Source organism: Macaca fascicularis, chromosome 12, assembly GCF_037993035.2.
Source record: "Macaca fascicularis isolate 582-1 chromosome 12, T2T-MFA8v1.1".
In the NCBI taxonomy this organism is placed as follows: Eukaryota; Metazoa; Chordata; class Mammalia; order Primates; family Cercopithecidae; genus Macaca; species Macaca fascicularis.
Genome location: NC_088386.1, coordinates 57,061,360 through 57,086,612, shown reverse-complemented (window position 1 = coordinate 57,086,612; position 25,253 = coordinate 57,061,360). Strand labels below are relative to the sequence as shown.

Here is a 25,253-nt window from a genome sequence, read left to right as displayed (position 1 = left end):
TTTAAATAAAAAAGCAATTTATAAAGCAATAGTATACCATATTGGGGTACACCCACAATGTTATGTATTATGTACATGCCAGGTCTGGAAGCATAGTCACCAAACTGAAACAGTGGTTAATTCTGGGAAAATTGGAGGAGGCTAGCACTAAGGGTTGGTGATCAATGGAAACCTTAACTCTCTATTTTTTACAACTAAATTATATTAATTGTTTCAAATATTTGGAATTTATTATTTTTAAAGAACATTTGGTCCTATTTATCAATTATTATAGTCTCAGGATGAACAATACTCCAATAAATATTGCAATAAGCACTTCAAAGTTCTTACCAAACAAAAACTAAGCTTAGATAGGAAATTGAAGTCAGCGGAGCCAAGTCCTTAACACTCAATAGCATATACCGTATGTTTTCAATAAATATTCAAATGGAGGGTAAGTGAATGAGTAAGTAACCACATAAGATTATCTGTTTTGAAAAGTACAGTTGCAGCCTCAGATAAATAAAATATAAGAGAATGCTGCCATTTCACAGAGTAACAGAAAAAAAAATTAACCAAATTAAGATTCCAAACATCTGAGTTCTAGTCTGGGTTTTGCCATTGACTTATTGCATCACAATTAAATTAGCCCAACTGAGCCTGATTGTGTATATCATTTTTTTCTGGAAAATAATGCTGCTGCCTTAATTACTCCATAGAGATATAGAGGACAGAGGCAGAAATGATGTCATAGACATAGTAATATTTTGAAAAATGCATGAATACTATACTACTAGTAAAAGAACTTTTGAAGAGCTTCTAAAAACCAGCCATCATGCCATTTATTTGGGTTGGTATTATTGCCCTGCAGCGAGTGGTAGTAGTAAAAAGTGGAACATGAGACTGGACCTGGTCATCTAATCCAACTTGCCTTATCTTTGTGACATCTGATGACAGAGAGAAGATTTATAACGTATAAAATGTAGAACTAGAAATTACCTATGTTCAAGTGTTAAAGAAACTGAAGCTACAGAGAAAACAGTTTGAAAGAGAATTACTATACATTTCAATAATATCATGCTAAAACTTTTACGGTTAGCTGAGTCAACCTAGTTTTCCCTTTTTTCTCTAAGAACACAAGAAAATCATTCCATTACTATGTTGTGCTTCCATCTTTTTCCTGGAGTTCTTTCTTAAACATATAAATTCTAAGTTGGCTTTAAAATTCATTTCAAATTTTGGTGTATATCTACACTACTTTAATATATAAACTATTTCACAGTAAATGATCTAAGATTGATCAAACACAACATCAAAAAAATATTTTTATCATTATAGTTGTGAGCAGAAAAATGAGACGTACATTTATTTGGACATATCATCTTGATCAATTAATATTTCAAATTCTTCATAGTTTAATCTCTTCTAATTTGGACATGAAAATAAATATGTTCCTTGACAATCACCCTGACAGGCTGAAATGCCTGAAATTAATCTGTTCAATTACTTGAGGAAATATACTATTAAACATGATAAGCATGTAAATGTTGTTAACTATGGGATTACAAGGACATACGAGGAAGTACTAAGTTTCAATGTTAAATCAGGGCAGTGTGATTTCTCCAAACGAAAGAGGAACCACAACAGATTTCGTTAATAGTTTTCAATTAAAAAGATCCTGTATAATCATTCCAGAAGAAGAAAAAGTTGATTTTTTGAAAAGCCTACTCTAAAATCTCTAAGCACTAAAGATATGCCACTGCTACAAGAATAGTACCTATTTTAGAACTGCAAATAAATGAGGAAAAGTTAGAAATTATGCTCTCATAAAACTCTTGCTAAGATAATGAAAATTTCAAAACAATACATATGAAAACCAGGTGAAAGGGAGGATTTCAACAAATGTGAAATGTTTTCCTATCACAGTAGCAAGGCTTTCCATAAACTTTTGTCACTGTATCAAGGATAAAAAATATCTATGACACTGGTTATGTCTAATTTTGAAGAAATTTATTTAATTTAAAAGGAAGAAATAATTTTCTAATTATAATTTTAGAGCATTATCAGCAGTGTTGATTACAAAATATATATTTACTTATTTAGATGTTTGAAAATATGTCCTAAAATCTCTTCTGATTCACACATAGGACTTTCACATTTTAATGGGCTATACAAGGATGAATTTGAGCTCTTAAGTATAGGTATAAAGACTTTCACACTATCTGGAATAATAGTGTGGAAATTATTAATTTAGCCTGGTGTTTTCTGTCTCAGAGCTTCAAAATATTTCTAAGTTATTTATGATGCATAATTCAAATCAGTTAGAAACTTTGCATTGCTTTATTTTTAGTAACCATCCCTTTACAGTTGGTTTAAAGGCATCATCAAGCAAATTTCAGTTACTAAAACTGAAGAACATCACAAAAAATACCTAGTCTTTAATGGGATTAAACCAAGGAATCTAAATAGAGGGCACTCTAAGTTATCACTATGAGTCATAAAAATACTTTACTTTTATGCATCTCTAGCCTGATTCTGAATCTGACCCTATGGAAACTTAATCAATTTATCTGCTTAGCTGCATTATAAATAGATCATGAAATAACATACGCTTTTCCAAAAAAAGCTATTAGCACTAGAAGCTGAAAACTTTTGGTGTAATAGATAAATTTTGCACATGGTTCACTATTAAATTAGTGGGAATTTAAGCTTCTGTCAAACTTTTTTAAAAATATGATTTGATTCATAGTCATGTGCATTATTAGAAGTTATATAGATTGAAGTATATTATCACCTTTTTAGACTATTTTCTTTCCCCACCCATGGGTAAATGCTTACTAATATTAAAAAGGAGTTTTGTAAATAATACAGATTCTCAAAAGTGAACAAGAATTAAAAGGAAGTTTCCAAACATCCCTCGGCATTCAATAAATGTTCTTTGCTCATTATTTTGACTGGCTCTCAAATTTATGTAAAATTACTTTACTTGGTTTTCAATTTGAATGTCCAGCCAACACTTAAATTCTTTGGGAATATTATATTTTTAAAAAATCTTAGCTTCTTGAAAATATAACCAAGTCCAAACAATACAGTGTGTTTCCTACTGCAGGTTTTATCCAAAATAACCAAAGGTGAACTTTTACATCTTTATTCACATAATATAAAATCGCTGTAATAGCTTTAGAGAAAGGAATATGCATTTAGAAAGTCACACTAATATGACATAATTACTAGTTCACTAATTACTAAAACTGGAGAAAAATATCAGGATGAGGCTAACAAAAATTGTATGTTGTATTTTCTGTACATTTCTCTTTGTGGTTATATTGTTAAATGTTTTGTCATAATCCATATATATAGGTGTAGCCCTGACTATATTAGCTATGAGCAAATATTATAACAAGAAGTCTTGTAGTATGAAAAATATTACTAGTATATTTGGAATTTTTAATAAGATTTCCATAGAAGCCCATAGTTTTGTGGGAACATATAAAGCCAAGAGAGAAAAAAAATTATAGGAAATTCCCGAATTGCTTCCAACACGTGGATGTCAATAAATAAAGTAGGATGTTCATACCTGGCCTGACACATACTTTTTTCTATTTCCTTTTTAAGGACAACTTACAGGTTAATATAGCATAACCATTTTACTTTTGGGAATAAAAACAGTCTCTTCCAACTATCAATTGCTTCTGCTTATTAAATTATTACTTCTGAAAATCAAATGGTTTGTAACTCTCTCATGCTTCATCATTTACTGTATAAAGCATTAGATGGGTTAAGATCCAGTCCTTCTTGTATTGTTGTAACTTTATTATCACCCCAAACTGCAGTCCAAAAAAGCTCCAAAATATTTTAATAAATAAATGTTATTTTGTTTCATTTGTATGTATGTTTTTTATTTGAAAAATAGTGGATAGAAATAAAAATTTTTATGAAAACTTCTGGCTTAGGACAGAAGATTCTGAGTATCTCCAAGATATCTCTAGAACAATTGGTAAGATCATAAACACCATTTCAAAGGTTATTAATGTCTTAGTTTAAATAAGGGATAGTTTGGTTACTACTGTGAGCACACCAAAATGTTGGCTGAGCCTGAAACCTTGCTGTAAGTCAAAAGTTGTATATGATCAAATACTTACAGTTATTCAAATCCATTCATAGAGTCAATCTAAAAACAGAATTTTCTTAAAATAAATTATAAGACTTCACCACGATGTGAAGCAATTTTAATTCATTAATTTACTGGGGTTTTTTTGTTTTTGTTTTTGAGGCAGGGTCTCACTCTGTTGCCCAAGCTGGAGTGCAGTGGCAATCACAGCTCAGTGTAGCCTCTAACAAGCAATCCTCTCTCTTCATCCTCCTGTGTAGCTGGGACTACAGCAATGCACCACCACGCCTGGCTAATTTTTTAACTTTTGGTAGAGATGGGTTCTCACTGTGTTGCCAGGCTAGTATTAAACTCCTGAGCTCAAGCGATCTTCCCACCTTGGTCTCCCAAAGTGCTAGGAATAGAGGCATGAGCAACTATGTCCAGTCGTGTTATTGTTTTCTATGGAACATAATCTTCCATTCTGTCTTTGATATTTCATGTATCTAAAACCTCTTAAGATATTTAACCCACTTTCCATATACACAAATAAGTATCTAATAAGTGTTGTTAAGAAAAAGAAAAAAAGGATCAGAGGCCAGAAGGAAAGGAGTGTCTTTGTATAGCATACATAAACCGGGACATAAAAGAAGGGTAAAGAGACAGGCAAACACATTGTGCTGCCATCACAAACATGAATTATACCACCCTAAATCCTCTTATTTGGAATCATCCCATCCTATTTTGAACCGTCTCTCTTATTTTGAATCCACTCCACCCCTATTGTGAACCTAATAGATTGCTATTAGGTTCAAAAGTAGATGTTCTACTTGAATCAATTCATTTTACCTTGCAATGAATAAAAGTTTTCCTTAAGTGACTTCATGATAGAATAGCATGCAAATAATAAAAACATGGACATATTTGAAATGGACAAATAATGGAAAATATTTAAATATCTTGCCTTATGCAAGTCTTCTAATGCAAGACCATGTCAGTCACAAATATAAGAACCAAATGTAGTTACCAGTCCCTCTCTTAGTAAAGTCAACCTGATAAACTTTTAAACTGTATACGAAAAAACTATCTCTTTTGTCATATGTAAGATATATATCATTTCTATGTAAAACATTTTTAAACATCAACTCATATTTGGATGTAGTTTTTCATCAAAAGTGTATATGCCATATTATAAGTAAATTACTACCAGTAAAATTGAATTAAAAGTAGCCAAAATACTAAGCACTTATTGGCATGCATAATTCAAAATTCATATTAACTTATATTCAAACTATTTAAAGGGAATGTATGTTCATTTTGAATTAAGATTCAGTAAAGTGGCCGGGCGCGGTGGCTCAAGCCTGTAATCCCAGCACTTTGGGAGGCCGAGGCGGGTGGATCACGAGGTCAGGAGATCGAGACTATCCTGGCTAACACGGTGAAACCCCGTCTCTACTAAAAATACAAAAAACTAGCCGGGGGTGGTAGCGGGCGCCTGTAGTCCCAGCTACTTGGGAGGCTGAGGCGGGAGAATGGCGTGAACCCGGGGGGTGGAGCTTGCAGTGAGCCGAGATCGCGCCACTGCACTCCAGCCTGGGAGACACAGCGAGACTCCGTCTCAAAAAAAAAAAAAAAAAATTCAGTAAAGTAATGCTTTCTCAAATGCTAATATCCAAACTGCAGCAATAAAAAGTAAAACCCTTTTGGCCTTTGCCTTCCTCAAGTCTGATTTCTATTCATTTAATAGCACAGCAGCACATTCCTCATTATTAAATTCAGTGGAAATGTAAGCTTCTATCAAATTTTCAAAGAAACATGATTTAATTCATAAAACAGTCAGGTGCATTGACATAAGTTATCTATATTGAATTACATATTACCTTGGCCTCAGGTTGTTTCCCTTTCACTATTTCTAGTTAGAATACTTAAAAATATTAAAGGAGTTTGATATGAAATACAGATCCACAAAAATAAATGAGAATTTGGATGAGATTTCCATTAGAAGATTTCATAGCTCAAAAGCATTAACAGTATAACCTAAACTGGAGAAAAGAAACCTCGAACGAAATGAGTTTTGTCTTCTCTACAAAAATCTTAGTGAAAAGTTTAAGAAACCAGAGGCTGAAACTATTGACTTAAAATGAGAAATTTAATTGAGTCTTATTTGTTTGTACCAACCTATTTTTCATGAATAATGGATCATCTGCACAAAGACATTACGATCAAAGCAGTGCAATATTTTTCTTATGCCTATGATTAGAATTTCACCTGCCTAAATGAGTTGAATTCCTACTGCATTACTTACAAGACAGGAAAGCCACTTCATTACCACTTCCATTCTTACTCAATAAAACATTAACAGAAATTAAGTTAATGTAAATGAATTAACTAAAATTTGATTCATTAATATATGAACCACTCATATTTTAACACTGTTCTAAATTTCAATTGCATTTTGCCAAACATTCTTGTGCCTTGTTTTCTAAATATGCAGATCATTTTTAAGAGAAATGTAAATGTGTATTGATAAATTATTGAAACATAATCATCAAATCTTTTTTTATGGAACAATCTGAGATTCAGTAAACTTAAAGCCTTTCCATTCCCATTCAAGATACTTCACTTTTTGAACCAAGAAAAACATCAGAAAAAAAATGTATTTTTTCAAGAAAAGCTGATTCTAATGTCAAAAGTTTCAGTACAACTATGAAAGTTAGGTTCTAGGATTCAACCTAAAATATTTGGTCTATTTGAAATCAAAATGGCTACTTAGTTAACTATTTTTACATTGGGATATATCACTATACTACGGAATCAAAGATAAACATATCCTTTTTGTTCTATACCAGGCCATGCTACCATCTGAAAAGATGGGGGAAATGTGTTTAGATGGATGTGAAAGGTTAGGAATACTGAATTATATTGCTAAAAGAGATAGTGAAGATTAATTATGTGAAAAGAGATGGAATAATATCTTGAAATTATAAAAGGAAACAGATGGAATTATAAGATACTAAAAGGAATTTTGTGAAAAGTTGATTTTTTAAAGCAGCATTCAAGGCTGAATCAATACCTTCTAAATTAATATCGTATAATTATAAGTTCCTGAATTATGAGGCATCTTCATGTGTTTTTAATGGATAATGTGGATATTAAGTTCACCTTCTCATTATCCCCATAAAGATTTAGAAAAATATTATATTACCTTATATTACACAAATGGTCTTTACTGGAGATTACAACTCCCTTTATTACACTAGCACTACTATCTAAACAACTTCTAATATCAGGCTAAGAGGATTGATGTTAGAAAATTGTTGTTGTTTAGTCTTCATGATAACCAATTATAATGAATATGTTAAAAATCTAAATAGAAAGTACTATTATTTTCACAATACCATAATGAATGTGAAACAATTACTACGGTATAACTGTTACAAGATTACTCAATTTAAAATAGATTACTCCTAATTTCAGCTCTTTAGAACTAATTGTTTTTTCAAACCACTTAAAGATAAAAAGCAGGATTATTAAATCAGAGCATTATGAGCAAGGTTCAAATAATCATGCTTCATTTCATTAACAACATATGGTGAGGCCTAGAAATTTTACTTTTGTCAAATTTGTCACATATTATGGCTTTAGGGCAGTTCTTCAACGTGGTTTTGATGATACAAAAGCTACTGGATAGTTCAAATAAGAATATCTTCATAAGAAGTGATATAAATGAAAGTATGTAAAATAATCTTAATAGAATAAATAAAAACAAGTGTCTCTGTCTAGTCTATCATATTGTAATAAACAGTAAGCCTGGAAAAGGATAAGACACTGAAACACCTTGTTAATTGGATCTCTTTCAACTTTGCTCTTAAAAATTAAAAAGAATCAAAAAGAATGCCATTTTTGAGGAAGGAAAGGAACCATTGCATTCCTTATTCAAAGACTGAAAATTGTCATGGCCAAAATGGTATCTAGTGAGGATCTGTAATGATGAGGCTGGAGACTTATAACTTATACCTTATAATGTACAAGGGAGTCAAGTACACAAGTATTTCAGTAATACCTTGTTACTCATGAAATTCACCTTACTGGTAAACTAAATTAAATAATGTTTCAAATAGTTCAATGTTTCTTTTGAGCTGTTATTTTTAAAGAAAAAAGAAAAAGCAGGCCAGGGAGGGTGGTGTGTGCCTGCAGTTCCAGCTACTTGGGAGGCTGAGGTAGGAGGCTGGCTTGAGACCAGGATTCGGAGGCTGCAGTGCACTGTGATGATCATGCCTGTAAACAGCCACTGCACTCCAGCAAGAGCAACATGGCAAGACCCCTTCTCAAAAGGAAGGAAGGAAAGAAAGGAAAGAAAGGAAAGGAAAGGAAAGGAAGAGAAAAGAGAAAGAAAGAAAGAAAGAAAACTTGTAAATGGAATACAAAAGAAACTTAGTAAAATGTTTACTGAGTTAATTGACAAAGTTTGTTAAATACCATTGAGGCTTCTAGTGAAAGTGAAAACTGGTATACAATCTTTCTGGAAATAATTTTAATAATACTTATAAATAGCCTTGAAAATTAGCCCAGCAGCTCCTTAATGACATGGTTCATTCCAGAGTGGAGTCAGGGAAAATACAAGATGATGCTGAAAAACTCTGTGGTACCAGACTGTAAGGAACTATTCACAAAAGGATGGAAGCATGTTAAAAAAACACGAGAGCTCTCAATTGACAGAATTCATTGAGAAAGAGTTCTCAATGTCCACAGATTAAACAATCTGAACCACAAAGTACTGGATTATGACCCAGAAAATAAACTAAATACCTTTGAGTCCATACTGAAATAAATAAATAATTGAATAAAAAAATGGAGAAGTAACAGGTCTTCTCTACAGATTTCCAATATCTAAATGCAGAAAGAATAAGAGAAATAGTCACCATGAGCTATTACAAACAGAACTGCTTTCTTGATTTATTTTTCAGATAGTTTCCTGTTGGTATATAAAAATGCTACTAATTAGCATTTTGTATTTTGTATTCTGCAATTTTACTGCATTTATTTTCTAGCCCTAACAGTATTTTGGTGAAGTGCGTAGGGTTTTTCATATATAAGATCATGTAGTCTGCAAACAGGGACAATTTTTGACTTCTCATTTCCAATTTAAATGACCTTTCTTTCTTTCTTTTGCCTAATTGCTCTGGCGAGGACTTCCAGAATTCTGTTGAATAAAAGTGGCGAAGTGGGCATCCTTATCTTGTTTTAGATTTCCGAAGAAAAGCTTTCTACTTTTCCCCTTTCAAGTATGATGTTAACTGTGGGTTTGCCATACATGGCCTTTATCGTGTTAAGGTATGTTCCTTCTCTATCTAATTTGGAAGGGTTTTTATCAGAAAGGGGTATTAAATTTTATCAATTGCTTTTTCTGCATCTATTGGGATGATCATATGGTTTTTGTTCTTCTTTCTGTTAATGTGGTGTATCATGTTTTTTGATTTACATACGTTTGCATCCCTGAAATAAATCCCACTTGATTGTGGTGAATGATCTTTCTGATGTGCTGGGTTCATTTTGCTAATATTTTGTTCAGGACTTTTATGTACATGTTCATTAGGGATATTGGCCTGTAGTTTTCTTATTTTGTTGTGTCCTTGTCTGGTTTTGGTATCAGGGTATTGCTGGCCTCAAAGAATGAGTTAGGAAAAATTTCCCTCACTTCAATTACTGGGATAGTTTGAGAAGAATGGTATTTGTTCTTTATGTGTTTGGAAGGATTCAGCAGTAAAGTCATTAGGACCTGGGCTTTTCTTTGATGGGAGACTTTTTATTACTGATTCAATCTCATTACTTGTTATTGGTCTGTTCTGGTTTTCCACTTCTTCATGATTCAGTCCTGGCAGGTTCCTGTGTCTAGGAACTTATCCATTTCTTCTAGGTTTTCCAATTTTTTTTGTTGTATAGTTGTTCATAATAATCCTTTGTGTTTCTTTGACCATAAGTTGAAATGTCTACTTTTTTATCTCTGATTGTATTTATTTGTCTTTCTTTTTTTCTTAATTGGTCTAGCTCAAGATTTATCTATTTGATTACCTTAAAAAAAAGAAATACCTATAAATAAATTTAACCAAGGAGATGAAATATCTCTAAAATAAAAACTATAAAACATTTAGGAAAGAAATTGAAGAAGACACAAATGAAGAGATATCCCATGATGATGATTTGGAAGAATTAATATTGTTAAAATGCTCATACTACTCAAAGCAATATACAGAATTAATGTAATCCCTATCAAAATACCAATGACATTCTTCACAAAAATAGAAAAATATCTTAAATTTTCTACAGAAGCCCAAAAGACCCTAAATAGCCAAAGATATCTGAGCAAAAAGAAGAAAGCTAGAGGTATCACACTACCTGACTTCAAAATATACTTCAAAACAATAGTAACCAAAATATCATGGTGCTGGTATAAAAACAGACTCATAAATCAATGAAACAGAAGAGAAAACACAGAAACAAATCCACGTATTTACAGCCAAATTATTTTTGACAAAGGCACCAAGAGCACACATTGAAAAAAGCCTTGTCAATAAATGATGCTGGGAAAACTATGGCCACATGTACAAGAATGAAACTAGACCCCTATGTATCACCATATAAAAAAATCAACTCAAAATGGATTAAAGACTTAAATATAAGACCTGAAACTATAAAACTACTAGAAGAAAACACATAGAGGAAATGCTTCATGATATTGGTCTGGGCAAGGATTTTCTGGATAAGACCTCAAAACCACAGGCAACAAAAGCAAAAACAGACAAATGGGATTACATTAAGCTAAAAAGCTTCTGCTCAGTAAAGGAAACAACAAGCAGAACAAAAAGACAACTTAATTGGACAAAATATTTGCAAACCTTGCATCTGACAAAAGGTAAATATCCAGAATTTATAAAAAATTCAAACAATTAAATAGCAAAAAGTTAAACCAGAAACTCAATTAAAAAGCAAAAAATTAAATCACCTAATTTAAAAATGGGCAAAATATCTGATTAGACATTCATCAAAATAAGACATACAAGTGCCTAACTAGCATATGAAGAACTGCTCAACATCACTAAGAATCAGGGAAATGCAAATCAAAACCACAATGAGATGTCACTCCCCAGTTAGAGTGGCTATTACAAAAAGAGAAAAACAAACAAACAAATGCTGGCAAGAATGTGGAGACTTTCTCACAATTGGTGAGAATGTAAATTTATGCAGCCATTATGGACAATATCCTCAAAAAGTTAAAAATAGAACTGTTATATGACCCAACAATCCAACTACTGGCCATATATCTAAAGGAAATGAAACCCGTATGTTGAAGAAATATTTGTACTCCCATGTTTACTGCAACACTATTCACAATATCCAAGACATAGAATCAAATTAAGTGTCCATCAATGAATGAGTGGATTTAAAAATGTAAGCCAGATAGGTTGGACACAGTGGCTCACACCTGTAATCCCAGCACTTTGGGAAGCCAAGGTGGGCGGATCACCTAAGGTCAGGAGTTCGAGACCAGCCTGGCCAACATGGTAAAAATCTGTCTCTACTAAAAACCCAAAAAAATTTACCAGATACGGTGGCAGGTGCCTGTAGTCCCAGCTACTCAGGAGGCTGAGGCAGGAGAATTGCTTGAACCCAGGAGGCAGAGGTTGCAGTGAGCCAAGGATCGCGCTACTGCACTCCAGCCTGGGCAACAAAGTGAGACTCTGTCTCAAAAAAAAAAAAAAAAAAAAAATATATATATATATATATATATGTATATATATATGTAAAATAAAAATTAAAATGTAGGCCAGATATAGTGATGCATGCCTGTAATCCCAGTGCTTTTGGGAGGCAGAGGCAGGAGGATTGCCTGAGGCCAGTAGTTCAAGACCAGGCTGAGCAACATAGTGAGATCCTGTCTCTACACTAAAAAAAAAAAAAAAAAAAATTAATTAGCCAGGCATGGTGGTGCACACTTGTAGTCCTACCTACTCAAGAGACTGAGGTGAGAGGACTACTTCAACCTAGGTCCTTGAGGCTGCAGTGAACTATGATTGTACCACTAAACTCCAGCCTGGGTGACAGAGCAAGACCTTGTCTCTTAAAAAAATAAAAAGGCCAGGCATGGTGCCTCACACCTGTAATTCCAGCACTTTGGGAGGACAAGGCGAGTGGAACACCTAAAGTCAGGAGTTCCAGACCAGCCTGGCCAACATGGTGAAACCCCATCTCTACTCAAAATACAAAAAAGTTAGCCAGGTTTGGTGGTGGGCGCCTGTAATCCCAGCTACTCAGCAAGATAAGGCTGAGCCATGCCTGTAGTCCCAGCTACTCAGGAGGCTGAGGCAGGAGAATTGCTTGAACCCAAGAGGTGGAGGTTGCAGTGAGCTGAGACCATGCCACTGCACTCCAGCCTGGGCAGCAAGAATGAAACTCTGACTCAAAAAAGGTAAAAAAATAATAAATAATAAAAATAAAAATGTAATATACACACACAATAGAGTACTATTCAGCCACAAAAAGAATGAAATCCTGTCATTTACAACATAGATAAACCTACAGAACATTACGTTAAGTGAAATAAGTTTGGCACAGAAGGACAAATACTGCATGATCTCACTTTTACAAGGGGTCTTCAAAAAGTTCACAGAAAATGTGTATTATAAGAAATTTGCATGAATTTCAAAAAATATTGCACCAAAATAAACTCATACTAACTTGTTATAACATGTCTGATGAGTATCTAGAGGCACCTAGAAAGATAAGACATGAGTTTGAAAATAGCCCATATCAAAGTAACACAAATTCTGCTAAAATTGAACCAAGAACAAACATCAAATTTAAGGTGAAGACTGAGTGGAAGAATGCCGAAATCATTGATGCTTTATGGAGACAATGCCTGAAATAAGTCAACAGTTCACAAATAGATAACTCATTTTAAGAAGGGAAGAAACAACGTTGAAGCCCACAGTGGCAGATCATTTATATCAATTTTCAAGGGAGAAAATAATCTTGTTTGTGCCCTAATTGAAGAGGACCAATGATTAACAGCACAAGTGATAGCCAGCACCATAGCCATACCAATACTTCAGCTTGCACAATTTTGACTGAAAAATTAAAGTTTAGCAAACTTTCAACTAAAACTGTGTCAAAATCATTGCACCCAAATTATCTGCAGACAAGAGCAGAACTTTCAATTAAAATTTTAAACAAATGGAATCCAGATCCTGAAGCATTTCTTTGATGAACTGCAAAAGAGATGAAACATGGCTTTACCAGAATGATCCTGAAGACAAAGCACAATCAAAGCAATGGCTACCAAGAGGAGGATGTGGTCTTGTCAAAGCAAAAGCAGACTGATTAATAACAAAGGTCATGGCATCGGTTTTTTGGGATGCTGAAGTTATTTTGCTTGAGGACTTTCTGGAGGGCCAAGGAATGACAACATCTGCTTGGTATGAGAATGTTTTGAGCAAGGTAGCCAAAGCTTTAGCAGAAAAGTGCCCAGAAAAACTTCACCAGAGTCTTTCTCTACCACAACAATGTTCCTACACATCCCTCTCATCAAACAAGGGCAATTTTGAGGGAGTTTCAATGAGAAATTATTAGGGATCCACCTTAAAGTCCTGGTTTGGCTCATTCTAATTTCTTTTTTGTGTAAATCTTTTAAAAAATCCATAAAGGGCACCCATTTTTCTTCAGTTAATAATGTAAAAGAAAGACTGCATTGACATGGTTAAATTCCAAGACCCTCGGTTCTTTAGGGATTAATTAAATGGCTGTTATCATCACTTACAAAAGTGTCTTGAACTTGATAGAGCTTATATTGAGAAATAAAGTTTATATTTTATTTTTATCTCTTAATTACATGTTTCTACAAACCTTTTGAGGTCTTGTTATATGTGGAATCTTAAAAAGTTATTTCCATAGAAGTAGAGAATAGAATAGTAGTTACTAGAGGCTGGGGAAGGTAGGGAGAAGGGAATGATGGGGAAAAGTTGGTGAACGGGCACAAAGTTACAGTTAGATTGGGGGAATAATTTCTGGTATTCTATTGTACAGTACAGTGAATATAGTTAACACTTATGTATTGTATATTTCAAAATAGCTAAAATCAAGGATTTTGAATGTTCTTATAATAAAGAAGTAAGTGTTTGAGGTGATGGATATGTTAATTACCCTTATTGGATTATTATATTATTATACAATGTATACTTGTGTCAAAACATCGTATCATACATATTTATAGAATAAATATGTATAATTATTATGTGTCTATTAAAAACCAAATAAAAGTTTTAAAAAGTCATGAGGCAGACACCTCCATAAGTGAAACAGGAAATATTTACCAATGAGTGCTAAAATTAGTGTGCAAAAGTTTGAGGAGAAATAGGATAGTCACATAGTCTCAAAATATCTCCCCAAATATATTATTACAAAGGGAAACTTTCTTGACTTTTCAGTGGGAAAAAAACAGAAGATAACTCTGTAATCAAAGTTAATGTCACCAGAAGTAAGATATGTATATCCTGATATAATGAATGGAAAATGGAATATCACTTCTACAGTATTATTGACAAACAATGCATAACCTCAATCTAACTATGAAAACCTCAAACACAAATTGAGTAACAATCTCCAAAAAATTGACCTGTACACTTCAAGAGTGTCAAGGTCATGAAAGAAAAAGACTCAGTAACTGTCACAAACTGGAGATTAAAGAAATGTGATATCTAAGCACAATATGGTACTCTGAATTGTATCCTAGAACAGAAAATGGACATTAGTGAAAACACTGGTGATATTCGAATATAGTAGTTTAGTTAATATAATTGTATCAATGTTAACTTTCTAGTTCTTATCATTAATAATACTTATGTAAGATGTTAACAGGGTAAGGTAGATGAAAAGTATATGGGAATTCTGTACTATTTTTGCAAGCATTCTGTGAGTAAAAATAGTTAAAACATGACAAAATTAGTTTATATTTACTTTTGATGCCTTCTAAACTATCTTAAAAAATCAAGTATTAATTTTATAATTAGAAAAAGGATTGCATTGTATTATAATTATCAATTTATATTATTGACATACTTCTATATTATTGCCAAATGGATAAATCAAGTTATTGAGTAAGCATTATTGAATCAAGGATTGAATTAATTGTGCATATCAGATAATGATTTTCATTCAAAAGGAAAACTATTAAGTCAAGAATAACAGCTACTGTTATTAAGTCCTTAGTCTAAATGATATAATATGTATCTTTTCATTGCTTCTCACAAACCTGGGAGATAGATATATTATTACCATTCCTATTTTATAGGTAAGAAAAGTAAGACTTTGAAAACCTAGATAACTTGCCAAAGTTGACATACCTCCTAACCAAAACCTTTAGAATTGTCCAACTTCAGTGTCCAAACTCTTAACAATTAATGTCTGCTAGTGTTGTTGCTTAATCTATTACCCATGATATATTTAACAAGGAGTTCCATGCACTTGGCTCTGTGAGAGCAGCACAAAAATTATCTAAAATAAGCTGCTTTCAAGAATCTAGCTACTGATTGAGGCAACAAGTTATATGTATTTGCATTTAAGCAAAATAATTTACATACAGATGCTTCTCAATTTACAATGGAGTTATACCCTGATAAATCCATTGTAAACTGAAAATTTCATAAGTTAAAAGTGCATCTTCCATATATGGCATTTTCCATTTACAATGGGTTTATCCAGAGGTAACACCATGCAAAGTTGAGGAGTATACTGAATGTCCATAGATTTTGTACCATGGTAAAGTTGAAAAATCATAAGCAACCAATCATAAATTGAAATCATCAGGATATATATACATGTATATACACAATATTGCAAAGCAATAGGTAATATGCTTAATAAGTAAATAAGCACTTAATTTTTCTAGCCCATTATGATTTATTGGCAAAAAGGCTGTTTTGTGGCAAACTTAGTCTCCCAGCATTCTTACAGTTAAAATAAATTTATAAATATATTTATAAATTTATAAATATATGATCTTTCTATTTTGTTGATATTTAAGGCAAAAATTCTCAAGATTTAATGTACATAAGAATCACCTAGCAGTTTTTTAAATGCTGGTGTCCTTACTACTACCCTTTAACATTCTCAGACTGTGGGCTTAGATGAGGTCTGGAACTTGAATTTTTAACTAGCCCTCCTGACGATTCTGATGCAGGTGGTCCTCAAGAGTAAGGTTTTCAATAATCCCATTGTTTAGGAAAAAAATACCAAATTTTTATATTTACTATAAGTGCTCTGTCAATTATATATCACATGTTTTTAACAGACATTTATATCATAAAGTTATATTACAAAGTGCATGGTTATACACTCAAATAACAAATTATATTATACCTTAAGGGTGTGTATTGCTGCTGACTCTGTGTTGGGTTTGTTGTGCGTATGTGCTGTTTTTTTTTTTTTTTTTTTCATTTTTAAACCACATTCATATATCTGAAAAAATCAGAAGCATTTGGAGAGGCTTATTCCCAGAAAAGCTTAAATATCAACAGAAATTCACCACTTTATGAAAAAAGCAGTGTGGATCTAACAATAATGAAATGTGCTTCCTAAGCAGAGCTATGTTTTGATCCCATCTGGTAGTTGCTATATACCTATTTTTCATGTCACTTGCTTTCTGAAATTTGACTAGGTCATCATCTTTGATATCAAAGCCTCATTACTCAAAAGGGGGAAAAAAAGACACTAGAAAGAAATAGCCTTCTCTAAATAATTTTGGTTTTCCAGAATTAGCAAGAACAAGTGGAGTTACAAATAAATGTTGGAGGCACTCCAGCAACCTAGCACATTCAATATGCAATGGGAAAATTCTGCCTTAAAAACTTGCTTATTAGATCCTTAGAGCATAATTTTCATGATGAATGAGCAAGTCGTGCTGATGTTGGTAGAGGGACTTTGTCATTAATTCAAAGCTATACCAAGAGTCTTGGGCTATAATATATCCTCACTCTATCCAACTGAGTTTGTATATTAATCTCCATTTTCATCTTCTGAGAACACCTCTCGAGTTCTGAGCTACTTGGAATTCAACATGAATTTGGTATTTAAGCTCAATGTAGGAACCATTATATAAATGGCACTTCTGCATTTTTTTGTGTTATTCTTGCTATATTGCATAGAAATTTACACTGAGACAAGACTACAAAATATTGCCATAAGAAATTAAATATCTAAATACAGTGTGACTCAAGTGAAATAGTTATCTCTCTCTCTGGTACATAGAATGTACCATATATTCTCTTAACTCAGCTTTGAAGATATATTCCAAGACCTCTAGGTCTGCAAATAACCTGAAACCCTGACCAATCTCAGCATCATCTTGACAAAGAGAAGGAAATTTGTAGTAAAGAATTTCTTGTGGGGGGTGGAAGTTATTTTTATTTTGTGAATATTTTATTTGCCCTCTTCTTATAAGCATTTTAGATCCTCAGCCTTCTCCTTGTTCATGATAATGCTAAACAGTAACTTACTTTTAAAATAATTTTTTGAAATAAAATTTGCATAACATAAAATTCACCATTTTACAGTGTGCAATTCATTGGTTTTCAGTATATTCAGAGTGTTGTGTAACCATCACCACCACGTAATTCCAGAACATTTCCATCACCACAAAAAGAAACTCTGTACCTATTAGCAGTCACTCCTAACTCTCCCCTATATCCCAGGTCCTGGCAACCACTAATCTACTTTATATCTCTAAGGATTTGCCTATTCTAGACATTTCATATAAACTGAATCATGAAATATGTGTCCAAAAAGACCTGACATTTTATAGCACCTTGTAGCAGAGTACTTTCATATTTTATTGGAGGGGAAGATGTGAAAGCTCATTTCATAATGGAATTCTTTTTTATTGTTTAATTAGCTTTAAGGAAGACAAGTTACTTATTAACTAGATAAAATATTTTCAAATCCTAGCTTAGCACTTCTTAGCTATGTGAACTTGGATAATTTATACAACTCTCTCGACCTCAGTTTCTCATCTGCAAAGCTGGAAAACATTAGCAACTTTTCAGGATTATCATGAGGATTACAGATGTTTGTACCTATCATGAGCCTGAGACAATATCTAGTATTACTTTACAAACATTGCCTAATTTCCATTTTAATTTGGAACTCAGCTGTTGATGCTATGATAGTAATAGAGACTATATAATAGTGGAAAGAATGATAAGTGAATAATCAAGAGATTTGGACTCTAGGCTGAGTTCTGCCACTAACTAGAATCATAAGTAGCATACCCTTAAATATATCTCTTTACATCTTTGATGTCCAGCTCCATCATCCATAAATTAAGGAGCCAGTCTAAAATCTAGACTCCGGTTGATCTCTACAGTCCTCTGGTCAAAACATATATGAAGCTATCTATTAAAAATGACAGTGTCAATAATGAATAACCTCCCAAAACAATCTGTGTCAGAAAATAGAAAGGAGGAATACTCCCTAACTCAGTATGTGAGGCCATCACCCTAATACCAAAATCAAACAAAGATATTATAAGAAAAGACTGCAAACCAATATCCCTCATAAACATGAATGCAAAACTCTCTACAAAATATTACCAAATCAAATCCGACAATGTATAAAAAACTGACAACACCAAATGCTGGTAAGCGTGTGGAGCAAGAGGAAGTTTCATTCATTGCTGGTGAGAATACTAAGTAGTACTGCCACTACTAAAAACAGCTTGGCAGTTTTTAAAAGTACTAAATACTCTTATACAATCCAGTAATAACATTTCTTAGTATTTACCCAAAGAAATTGAAAATATGTCCACACAAAGATCTGCACATGGATGTTTATACCAGATTTACTCATAATTGCCAAACTTGGAGGCAACCCAGATATTTTTCAGTGGGTATATGGATAAATAAACTGTAGTACATCAAGACAATGAAATATAATTCGGTGATAAACAGAAATGAGATATCAAACCATGAAAATATATGGAGAAAATTTAAATACCTATTACTAAATGAAAGAAGCCAATCTGAAAAGGCTATGTACTGTGATTCCAATTATATAATACTCTAAAAAATGCAAAACTATGAAGAAAGTAAAAAAAGTCAGTGGTTGCCAGGGTTTAGTGGAAAGGGATGGATGAATAGGCAGAGCACAGAGGATCTTTAGGGCAGTGAAGTGACTCTGTATAGTACTATAATAGTGGATACATGTTATTACAAATTTGTCCAAAGCTATAGGATGCCCAACACCAAGTCCTAATGCAAACTGTGGATTTTGGGTGATAATGTTTCATCAACTGTAACAAATGTACCACTCTGGTGAGAGATCTTGTTAATCGGGGAGGCTATGTATGTGTAAAGGGCAGGGGATATAGGGGAAATCTCTGTACCTTCTGCTTAATATTGCTGTGAACCTATATTGCTCTAAAAAATAAGACATACATATATATATATATGTAATTCCATAAAAGATGCCAAATTATTCCCTTTTTCTAAAAAACAAAAAAGCAGTACACCCCAAATAGTATCTGAGACAACTGTTTGTGGTGCGAGAATATATTAAAACTTCATTTTAATTTTATTTTACCTAAAAATAAAGCATAAAACTTAACTAATATTTACTATATAGATTGACAATGGTGTCCTCACAGAAAGTCAAGTGATCATTGTCATGTGTCCTATGTGATATCAGAAAGGAAGAGGTGAAGTCTCTCTCACAGAAGGGCTGAGAGGGGCATCAACATTTCTCCACTTACTTGCAGCACATCAAAATACACTGCAATCTATTCATGCCCAGTTTGGACTTCTGAAGCAAGCATTATTCAAGGTTAGAAAGAAATGATACACTGGCAGTATCATTGTATTCTGACCATGCTCTCTGACTCTATTTGAGTTCCAGACCCTGGCCCAGATATTTTCTAACTCTTCATCATAAACTAGCCTACTTCCTAATCTGATCTCAATATTTTATCATAAACATAATATTAATAAAGAAGTAAACTTAATTCCTACAGCCTTCAGATTCTACCACTCATTCCCAACCTTAGCATTCTATACATATATTTTATTTCTATAGTCACTTACCATGCTAGAGTAACAATTCAAATCATGAAAGTAGAAATGGGGATTAATTTCTTATACTGCATTTTGCCTCCTACTGACTATGAAGTGTAGTGAGTATGTTTTCTTTAAACTCAGATTATAATTTAAATTTCAATTCAAATTAAAAAGAAAAAACAATATTACTTAGCCAATCCATGTGCTCTTTTTGTTACTTTGACATTTTAGTCCGATTTTCCTTTCCCTGATTTAATAATATTAAAGACTTTTTATAACTTTTTTCCACAAATAAAACAATTCAATAAACTGGGCCACTTGGAAATATGGAATTAGCACTTTCTAAAAGTACTAAATCCAATCATCTATCCTATATTATCAGATTACATTTTAAAAGTGAACTTTACTGTAGTTTTATACCTTAGGGAAATGTTACGAGTAAGCTCAACTTAAGTCCTTTTTCAGACATCAGAATCTTAGAAGGGATCCAAAGTGAACTCACTATAGATCACCCAAGATTAAATGTCATGAGATATAAATATTTGTTATATATTCTCCTGGAAGCTTCTTCCATGGCCTGATAATTTTTAAATTGTTAGGTTAATCCTAAAAGCAAATTCAACATTGAATATCAAACGAAAATGTGAAATCATAATGTAATCCTAAATATTTGGCTTTGTACTTTTAAAAGGCTAATTCCATCCTTACTAAAATGATATCACCATTATTACTGTTACATATATTCCCCATATACATCCATCTCAAAAAGGTTATAACAATTATTAAACATTTGAGGAGAAAGCAGCAGTCTCTTAAAAAGGTAAATCGAGTCCTATTTCTAGTCTAGCTGGAGTGTGAGGTTTCACTTATATAGGGTGTTTGCCTGCCTTATTTATTGCTGCATCTCCAGCACCAAGAATGGGCCTGGCCAACAGTAGGCACTTAAGAGAATGCATCTTTCTGGTACACTTTTTCTATAACTTCAGACATAACAGTCAGTTGCTACCAAAACCAGACTATACACTTAGCCAACAAGAGTGAACGCCCTAACCCTTGGAGTGATTAGAGTCTACAAAATGCAATGATGGCTTGTCCAGCAAAAGGAAATTATCACTGAAGCTTCCTAAGAAGCACTGGGAAAAAAAGAGAAACATGTCTAGGCCTTCTCTGCCCATATCCTTCAAATGTACTTTATATATACTATACTAAATGGAGGTAAACCCTGGGAGGCTTAATGAGAATCTGTTCCTCCATTTCACTTGACTCAGGATTAATACATTCACTCATCTGACATTCTTATCTATTCTTATTTTTCTTTCTTTTTCACTTCTCTAACTTTCTACCTCTCACTGCTTCTGTCCCATATCTAATATTGGCTTTTAATGCCTGTCCAATTGGCTCTCCAAGCATATTGCAAAGTTTTCATAATAATAACTAAAAAATTCCACCTCCCACCTCCACTATGAAGAGTCTTTTCCAGTTCTCCATTTTCCACTTTTCCTTCTTGGTAGACAGTACTGACAAGCCACTTTTCGTAAAAACCTGAAACCTATGCATCATCTCAGTATCTATACTGAGATGAATATAACCATAACATATTCATTTACAGCAAGATTGACAATGACAATAGCAAGTAAGTTTTATTGAACACTTACTAAATGTCAGAAACTTCATATAAGTTATTTAACTTGCTCATTCCAAAACTCAAGAGATATATAGTAACATTCCCTTTTCATTTTTCAGTTGAAGACACTATGACTTATAACTTTCCCAATATCATTTAACAAATAAATAGCAGTGTTGGGCCTTGACTGTGTTCTAAATATTATGCCATATTGCCTCTCACATAATTATTTGCAAAGTCGTCTGATTAATTTTCTAAAACAAAGCCCAAAGCTCTCTTCCAAGCATAAAAACTTCAGTCCAGGAACGGATCATGTTAAGCCTGGTTAAGAATGTAACGTAAAAAATATTAATTTTTTTTTAAAATTTCTGAACTAGTTTTAGATGACCTAAATTCTAGTCCTGGTTTCATCACTGGGTGATCTTAGACATGTTATTCAGACTCCCTGTACCTCAATTTCTCACCTTGAAAATGAAAATAATAAAATCTGCTTTACATAACATGTTTGTTTTGAAAACTAAACAAAAAAAGATTTTCATAAAAGCAACTGGGGGAGTTGCTATACAAGTATAAAACTGGACCAGTAATTCAGCATCCTCTCTAGCCCATCGGGCTTGTTTTTCTTGTAATGATCTGCTAATATGATTCTCTTTTACCATTAAACTGTCACCATTTTGTACTGACCATTAACCCCATGGCATGCAAATTTTGACTCTCGCTTTCAAAAATTTCCCTGAGATGTATTGTAGACCTTTTCTGGAAAGACTTTTTTTTTCTCTGCTCTTTTAAGCTATAAATTGGTTGCCCATCTAGCCCAGTAATGTCATCCTCTTAAATTCCTCTAGTTAATCCTCATTTGGTCCTAAACCCTTTAACTGTTCCCCACAAGTGACAATCCATAAGCCACATCAAACTGGCTTCAGCCTGCTTTTCTAGGACAGGTTTCAACACCCCACCCCACCCCCACTGCCAGCCAAAAAAAAAAAAAAGAGTTGGGGGTTTCCCTAAACCTTCCCTAACTCCCATACCACGATTCCTGTGTATAGTTCCTGTCTCATCCAGGGAACAAGAGTTCCCTGATATTCTTAACACTATTTATTCTGAATACTAACAGAATCCTAATTTATGTATTTGTCAAGTTTGGGAAGATGGACAAATCTTTTACACTTTTTTTTATAACTCCACTTTGATGCCACAAAGAAATATCTCTATGTTTTAGGCAGGCAGGATAATTGACAAACTTCTTTCTCCCGTTCCCTTTCTCCCGGCCCCCTGCCCCCACGCTGCCCCTGTCCTCTACTGAGACTCTATTCTTGTGGTAACTCCTTGCATTCTTCCCATCACTCTGCTCCCTCCCTGCTCAAACCTGGCGTCCGCAGGAGAACTGGGCATGCTCAGTCGCCACAGTTGATTCCGGGGATGCAAACTGGAATCTTTTTGCAGCATGTGAGCCCGGCAGGAGAGGTAAGGCCCTGAAAATACAGTGGCCCAGAATTTGCCCACTCCTCCTACGGAAGCATTTTGTTGAAAACCTAGGAATGGACTCGGAAATGGACAGCTCACCGCCGGTCCCTTCCGTGCAAGGTGGGTCACCAACCGTAGTAACAGGGAGCTGAGAAACAGCCCCTCCGTCTGCTTTGGTGCAGGGAGGGGATTTCTGCTGTGGTAGCACTGATAGATGGCTGGAAGCTATGACTGTCATCTCTGTTGCATCAAGAAAATACTGTTTTGGTTTTTTTTTTCTTTTTTCCTTAAACACAGCAACAGCAGCTGCTCCAGACTCAAAAAGATGTTGCCTGAAGATCTCCAAAGTCTGCGAGCCAGACAGAGAGATTGTGGAGAGGATAAGCAAATCAATCACTTATTCAAAAATTAAATTTAGGGAAACAGCTTAAGAACCCAGAGATAAACAGATAGGCTATTACCAAATGACAGTTCAGAAACCTTTCTGATATTCAAATCTGAATTGTGTGTCTGTCCCCCAAAAATGCATACCTTCTTTGTATAAAAACCATTACACATTTCCCTTTGAGAAAGAGACTGAACACACACACGCACACGCGCGCGCGCGCACACACACACACACACACACACACATACACGATCGTCCTGTTCTTTCCCCTGGTTTCTGTGGAGACTAAATCTTTAGAGCTGCAACAGCAGCAGATTCCCTCACCTCACTGCCTGGGGATGAGGCAGGGGGAGGAAATTGGACAGGGATTAAACATGATAAAAGGGGGCTTCTTTGCAAGGGCTTAAACCAGTACACAGTCTGAGAAACAGAGAGATAAGCAGTAACAGGCAGGCAGAGAGACACATAACTGCCCCTGCTGCTAAAACCTAGCCATTTCTTCAAACAGCAGCAAACATGAGACATTTCATCACCGTAGTGCATCCATATTGAGGGGGGGGGAGAATCGTGTGCTTTGCTTTATGCATTTCAGTCTCCCAAGATGGGAGGAGACCCCTGTCCATATGTCGTAGGAGCTATCCACCACCCCAAAAGTACACTCACTTCACCTAGCTAGCAGACCACTTGCCTAACAGGTTTTGCAGCAAACACGGTTAATCTATGTGATAGCAGGTTGTCTCTTACCGTAGGCAGCAGCGGCTCCATTTGGGCTCCCTGGTCTTTAATCTCCATGTTTTGTAACGCCTCTGGAATAAGCACCTTGCTCTGCAGTGTCTTCAGTGTCTTACACTCAGCCCGGCACTCGCTCTGCTTAGTATTCGGATCAGGTAGCTCTGAAGCAGGAGGCAATTGCACACTCCAACTCACCAGAGTCACATGGCTCCTACTCACTCGGGCTGCTGGCCAGGTTTTGCACTGAATGCCTTGGATCCCTGGGCCGGTAAGAGAGATCCCCCAAGCCCTATATCTCTGCCCACACCTGGCTACTAGCATAAAATACAGCAGACAATGCTACAAGTCTAATGGGCATTAAGAATCTCACCTAAGATGCTCACTTTTCATATATACTAGTCCAAGTTGGCCTCCTACCAAATCAGTCTGATTTTGACACTTTGAAGTAACTCACTTCATTCTCAGAACCCCATAGGAGACATAATTCAAGCAAGATGATGTCAATAAGGTTTACTAGGTGTTCTGCTCTGAGTACCTGGGGGCTTTTAAAACCGATAAGATGACCTTAATATTAGCAAGTCTTATTGAGGCTGAAGTATTCACCACCAACGACAACAAAATCAAGCATTTAAGTCACTGTTGACTCAATAAGGATTGGACAGATATTTTCAGCATTTTAAAAGTGAAAAACTTAGGTAAGTCACACATTATTAAAAATAAAGTATCTGTTTTTCTATGATTTCCCAACAAAAATGACAGAGAAAGAAAATATTTTGATAGCAGGAATGATTAAGATACTAAAGCACTTTGAAAAGACAATGAATCTGAAAAGAACAGCCCAAGCATATATCCCTTTGCCTAAAAATTTAAACAAAATAG

At 34.2% G+C, this 25,253-nt stretch overlaps 1 protein-coding gene across 19 annotated transcripts in view; it reads right to left on the bottom strand.

Annotated features, from left to right (window-relative positions):
* SLC4A10 (solute carrier family 4 member 10) overlaps positions 1 to 24,537 on the bottom strand; it is a 391,994-nt gene extending 367,457 nt beyond the window's left edge. For all 19 annotated transcript variants that reach the window (XM_065525564.2, XM_065525565.2, XM_005573309.5 and 16 more), the window contains exon 1: positions 24,387 to 24,537. Coding sequence is in view for 11 of the 19 variants with exons in the window: in XM_005573313.5 (XP_005573370.1) it covers positions 24,387 to 24,434 (48 nt within the window). In the remaining 8 variants the exon portion in view is untranslated. The remainder of the gene's footprint in view (positions 1 to 24,386) is intronic.
* Positions 24,538 to 25,253: the final 716 nt, after the last annotated feature.